Source organism: Aedes albopictus, chromosome 3 (assembly GCF_035046485.1).
Source record: "Aedes albopictus strain Foshan chromosome 3, AalbF5, whole genome shotgun sequence".
NCBI lineage: Eukaryota > Metazoa > Arthropoda > Insecta > Diptera > Culicidae > Aedes > Aedes albopictus.
The window spans coordinates 432,246,577-432,252,689 of record NC_085138.1 but is presented as its reverse complement, the minus strand read 5'-3'; the positions used below and the strand labels follow the sequence as shown (position 1 = coordinate 432,252,689).

The window sequence follows — 6,113 nt, the reverse complement described above, 5'->3', positions numbered from 1 at the left end:
TTTACGCTTTATGCGATATCACAGTGCCCTTTTCAGGGCGCTGTTTGAACCCATTGTGGTACGCTTATGCGATATGACAGTGTCCTTTTCAGGACGCCATGTGAACCCATTGTGGTACGCTTATGCGTGTATGAAGGGATCTATGACATTTGGTCGAAAGACATTTGGTCGAATGACGTTTAGTCGAATGACATTTGGTCGAAAGTACGTTTGATCGAAAGGACATTTGGTCGAATGGACATTTGGTCGAAATTGATTTTGTGGAGGATCTATGACATTTGGTCGAATGACGTTTAGTCGAATCATTTCTGGCTCGCGTTGAGATCAATTGCAACACTGCGTCAAAGAACAGCCTATGTTTGAAAGAAGGAAAAATCTCTGATGAAAAAGTCTGCAGTTATAACATCTAAATACAAAACGGAATAACAGCTTGTGTTCAAAAGGAGAAATTTCTTCTGAAACATTCAGCAATTGGTACAGGAAAATGCAATGAAATCAATAAACGTGAAAGAATAGCCTATGCTTTAAAGAAGGAAAAAACATGATAAAAAGGCAACAGCTATAACATTCAAACACAGTACAAATACGAAACTTGAAAGAATAGCCTATGTTCAAAAGAAGGAAAAATCATTGATAAAAAAACCACAATCATAATGTTCACTCTTAGCGCAAATAACAAACTTGAAAAAACATCATATGTTGAAAAGAAGGAGAAATCTTTGATGGAAAAGCCAGTATGTTCTACACAAAAACCCAATGAAATGATGAAACTTGAAAGAAGAGGCGAGATTAAAAGTAAGAAGAAATCTTTGATAAAAAATCAACTGCTTCAACAATGCCAACGAAACTACACAACACTACAATATTTACTTTTCATTGTTTAAAACTATTCAACACGATTAAATTGCTATACGATTTAACGTTCATTCGATCATACGTACTTTCAACCAAATAAGTTCAGTAACATTTAAATTTCGGTATCCTAATCTATAATATTATTTTTCACTCAAATCTCTTTTCATCAGTTAGTACATTTCGACCAGATGTCCATTCGACGAATTGTCTATTCGACGAAATGCCATATGCTTTTTCATCCACAAAATGAGTTTCAACCAAATGTCCATTCGACCAAATGTCCATTCGACCAAACGTCATTCGACCAAATGTCCTAAAGCCGTATTTTTTCCTTCCCTTCTCCCTCAGGTAAATGATGAATAGGCTCGTGTTTATGGCGATGGCACAAATTTCCCAAATGGAGGAGAACGTGCCTCTGGAGTCGACCTACTGATACCTGATACAGATAAAAGCAAATTTAATCATTAATCATAATCATTAATCATCCTGAAAATCAAGTTAATCATTACTCACAGAAATTGAAATTTTAATCATCAATGATTAATCATGATTAAATTTTTTTAGGCCATCTCCAAAGGATGTGCTCGATGGTGATGTCTCGGGTACTCGGTCTACTAGAGGAAACTCCTGTGAACCGCAGTTCAACACACCTCGTTGTCTCCACTTTTGATTAATTGGGAAAAAGTTATCCTTGCTCCAAGTGATCTTACATTTAACACGAAATTCCCTTCCCAGGAAGAGTGGTTTTCTCGAGAGAAGTATTTCAGATGGCATCGTATGTTACACTCATAGCTCCCTTCTCGACGGTCGAACAGGTGCCGGTGTCCACTCTCGTGAGCCAAGGTTCTTCTTCTTCTTCTTCTTGGCGTAACGTCCTCACTGGGACAAAGCCTGCTTCTCAGCTTAGTGTTCTATGAGCACTTCCACAGTTATTAACTGAGAGCTTCCTCTGCCAATGACCATTTTGCATGTGTATATCATCGTGTGGCAGGCACGAAGATACTCTATGCCCAAGGAAGTCAAGAAAATTTCCTTTACGAAAAGATCCTGGACCGACCGGGAATCGAACCCGTCACCCTCAGCATGGTCATGCTGAATACCCGTGCGTTTACCGCCTCGGCTATATGGGCCCTTACACCAGTCATATTCACTTGGTAGACACTGCACCGTTTTTCAGGCCGAAATCTTTGCTCTTATGTGCGGAGTGCAATCAGCACTTCAGTAGCACGTAATGGGCAAAGTAATATACTTCTGTTCAGATAGCCAGGCTGCTATTAAAGCACATGCTTCGGCCAACTCTAAGTCAACGATAGTTATCGCTTGTCGAACTCAAATCGAGGAGCTGAATTCTGCAAATGCTTTTCACCTGGGTACCTGATTATTCTTCCATCGCTGGAGATTAATTGTCTGCTGAGTTAGCTCGCACTGGAGCATCACATGACTTCATTGGCGCTGAGCCAGCTATTCCGATATCCAAGTGCTGGGTAAAGCTTCAAATTGACACCTGGGCTGCCACTTAGCACAAACAATACTGGAATAGTTTGGAGTCATGTCGTCAAACAAAATTGCATTGTACTAAGCCAACTCCAGGGGTGGCGAAGTATCTTACAAATATGTACAAGAAGAATTGCAGCTTGCTGGTCGAAGCAATGCCTGGCCACTGCCGACTCAGCTATCACATGGCGAATATTCAGCAAGCTGAATTAATTTCTAAGTGATAGCTGTGAATTCAATCATGGAACTTCGTATCATTTGATATGTAACTGTTCAGTTTTTGCGCAACTGCGTTTCCGAGAACTGGGTAAACACTTATTAAGTGAAACTGACTTCAGAAACCTGAATCTTCAGGACGTTCTGTTGTTCTTGACCCGCTGTGGTAAAGGTTCTCTTTACGCTTTATGCGTTATTGCAGTGTCCTTTTCAGGAGGCTGTGTGTAATACACTTTTGCGTGTATGAAATTTCCCAAATGGAGGTGAACGTGCCTCTGGAGCCGACCTACTAATACCTGATACCTGAAGGTATCCATCGAGAGCTTATCGCTTTTGATATAGGCACCCTGATTGTTTGCAAAATGCCACGACCTAGTCCATTTTCCAATTAAATTGACCCATCAACAGTCCCAACTCACGTCCCTCCAATTGAATGTTCGTGCTGTGCTGGATTCCATCAGAATGGAATTTTTGGCACCCAATCAACGATCTGGGAAAAACAAGTTCAATTTTGAATGGCAACCGGTTGTTTCCCATCGCCGTTCCCAACCAAACCAAACCAAACCGCCGCGGGGTCATCATAATCATCATCATTGTTTGCATCAACGTGTGCACTGGAGCGAAGGTCGTTCAATCGAATCGGCAGCATAAATTTCTAATTAATAGACTGCTGGCTGGTTGGTTGGTTGGTTGGTTGGTGCCCCCCGAAAGCATCCTTACCGAGATGCTGCAGCAGCGAACCGAAAGCAGCCCTAATGACATTCTCGCATAAGACCAGAACCGGCAGCAGTGTAATGAGAATATTAAACTTCAACGAGGTCCTCCGCCATCGAGCCTCGTGACCAGCTAACTAGTATAGGTATAGTTGACGACGATGATGATGGGAGTCCGGACCATTTGGCCAGAATTGACACCCCGACCGACCGCACTGCTATTCAGCTGGCGCTCCCGCAAACTCCGATGATGACCGCACGTTTTCATACTTCTATACTCAGTTTTTTTTATGTCATCAAATTTATGCCAATATTTCCAATAAGTGTATAAAAACTTTACTTTTTTGTGCATTTCGGCTCGCTGTTGTCGCGCGGGACAGTAGTGTGTTGCTGAAGTATTGAAGTTGAGTTTCGGATCCAGTGCCACCGAAATGGGTGCATTAAATTATGATGCCGTTAAATTTTATGTGCAATTACGTGAGTGTGTGCACTAGCATTGCACATTGCATCGCGCTAGCAAGAACGAGAAGCTGTGGCTGTGGCTGCTGTTTGTCGTGGTAGTCACTCGTCGTCGTCGTCGCCGCCGTCGTAGGTTGAACAGCGATATTCACACATCCAGCGAGCAGGCGGAATTGAGCGTGCATACGCTAGCTCGGGGGGTTTCAGAATAGTTTTCTCGTGGAGCACTTTTCTTTAGTAAATTGTGTAAGGGTTTTCCGATCGTTGGATCAAGGACCAATCGATCGCCGATTAGCTCAGCTTACAAGCGATGCAATCCCAAAACACATGCCACAAATTTCATGCTTATGCTACATTTATTTTTCCCAACATACGTTCCAGCATCGTCTGGCCTAAACTGCTTCCCTAATGTGCCTCCTGACTCAGTTTCGTTTTCTTATCATAAATACAATATCGTTGTTTACTCACGGGCCCGTTCTGTAACATGCTACCCTAGTGTGCTGCTCACAACTCTCGTTGCCGGCGACGTCGTTGGCGCTCACCGTCGCGGCTGCCGTCCACAACACGACGTCACGGTTCGCAATTACTCACAAGCGCACACACACCGCTACGGGAACAGCATTGTCCGATGCACCGATGCACACTCGCGTAGCTTAAACCTCGCTTGATCACTGTCGTCACTGAACCAACGATTTGCGGTGATGTTTTCCCCGACGGCTTCCTACGTCGCTCCGAGTGGCGAGCGTCTCTCGTTGGCTCTCCTGCTTACACCAGATCTTACTCGATGCGACGTGCAACTCGACCCCTGCAAACGAAGCCCTGAGGCGAAGCACGTTATTTTTGGACCTGCACACTATATTGTCTACGGTTATATACCTCCTGTTATGGAAAGGCTTCGTTCGTTCGCTTGCGTACGGGTGTTAGTGTGATGGCCCGCTCTACACTGCGGTGGCGTCGACAGAGGAGTTGGCTCGTGAGCTCCTGAGTGCCCCCGTGGGGTAACTATCGTATAGTGGACCTGTCGAGGAATTAAATTTAAGTTTCCTGGGAGATGATGCAGGTTGACAGAGTTACCTCGAATGTTCCGAACTGTCTCCCGTCGGACAACACTGGCCTCTTGTGGGTTTATCCGGAAAATCGTCTTCCTAATTGTGGGAGATATGAAAAGGTTCGTTATCCTCTGTGCTGCACGAATGACCACGTTGCTCACCGGTCACTACTGCTTCCCGGTTTGCAGGATATTTGCCGTGAATTGTCCGGCGTCCCCTCGGATCCAACCTCGTGCGTTGATTGCGTTTGCTCAAGACTATCCAGCCCCGTGTGTTGATAATTCTCTACCGCGTGCTGCTGCACCGGAGATGGTAGATCGACCGAGCCGGTGGAGATCTGTGAACCGATATTGTGCAATTGGGGTCTGACGGTTGTCATAGAGATTATGTCCACTTACGATGCTTTTTGCAGATACGGAGCAGGCTTGCTCATCCCAGCCTCACGTTGCTCTCACAGGTACCGCTGATCTTCTTGCCGGTTATCGTGGAATAAAATCTGTTGGGTAGTTACGGGGTCCGTGAACTGCGTAATTCTTTCGCAATGAATGGCCAACTTACGATCTTATTGTAGCGTGCTCGTTCCTTATGGTGGAAACATCAGTGCCTTTCTTGCACGATAAGGTGGTCGACGATCAGCTTCTTACAACCAGCTGCAACGAAGGCTCGAACGTTCTGATCGGCGGAAATAGCAATTCGGGGTGTGTGCGAATGTGATGAACAGCGAATGAGAATGACAGACACTTTGCAGCGTAATTAGCTCTTCTAGTTTATTTTCAAGCTAGATTTAGTACAATCGTTGGGCTCATTTCAAATGATCGTTGCATTATTAACGTAGTTTTGGGGATTTTTTGTCGTACATATAGTTTTTTCTTAACGCTAACTATTTACACGTAACAATTGTTAAATCCTACTCATAATACAAAGGGATATAAAATAAGTTTCGCTATTGCACTGTTTTACCTGGTATGCCTGATTTTTACGACCATCGCGATGCCAAGCTCTGGTAGATAGCATGATAAATTCTAAATGTTCGCACTATGAATCCTAATCAACACAACTCACAATTCACTTTGGTCCTCCGGAAAGTAGGGGGTTGGTGTCAGGCCCTACACGCCAGTCTTGAAAAACCATCGCATTGTAAAGAAAAATCAGCAACAGAATAATACGAAAGAATAACGGCAACGACCCCAGCGAACAAAAAGGACTTGCGATTGGAACCTCGGTACTTGGAACTGCCGATCTCTCAATTTCATTGGGAGCACCCGCATACACGCCAATCTACTAAAGGACCGGTTTGGCATAGTAGCGCTGCAGGAGGTGTGTTGGA

At 44.2% G+C, this 6,113-nt stretch overlaps 1 protein-coding gene across 3 annotated transcripts; it reads right to left on the bottom strand.

Moving 5' to 3' along the window:
• Nucleotides 1-3,987: 3,987 nt before the first annotated feature.
• LOC109423113 (uncharacterized) lies at nt 3,988-5,676 on the bottom strand. Of its 3 annotated transcripts, XR_009999451.1 has the most exons (5): nt 5,345-5,676; nt 5,185-5,282; nt 4,812-5,123; nt 4,614-4,755; nt 3,988-4,556 (listed from the first exon to the last, which is right to left on the bottom strand). XR_009999451.1 is itself a non-coding variant. In XM_062860813.1 (4 exons), exons 2-4 carry the CDS (start codon nt 5,163-5,165, stop codon nt 4,676-4,678), a joined length of 369 nt encoding a protein of 122 aa, XP_062716797.1. In that variant the 5' UTR covers nt 5,166-5,282; nt 5,345-5,676; the 3' UTR covers nt 4,591-4,675. The 3 variants fall into 3 exon arrangements, 1 of the variants encoding a protein (XP_062716797.1); XR_009999450.1 differs by having other exon boundaries at nt 4,812-4,882; nt 4,948-5,676; XM_062860813.1 differs by lacking the exon at nt 3,988-4,556 and having other exon boundaries at nt 4,591-4,755; nt 4,812-4,882; nt 4,948-5,282.
• Nucleotides 5,677-6,113: the final 437 nt, after the last annotated feature.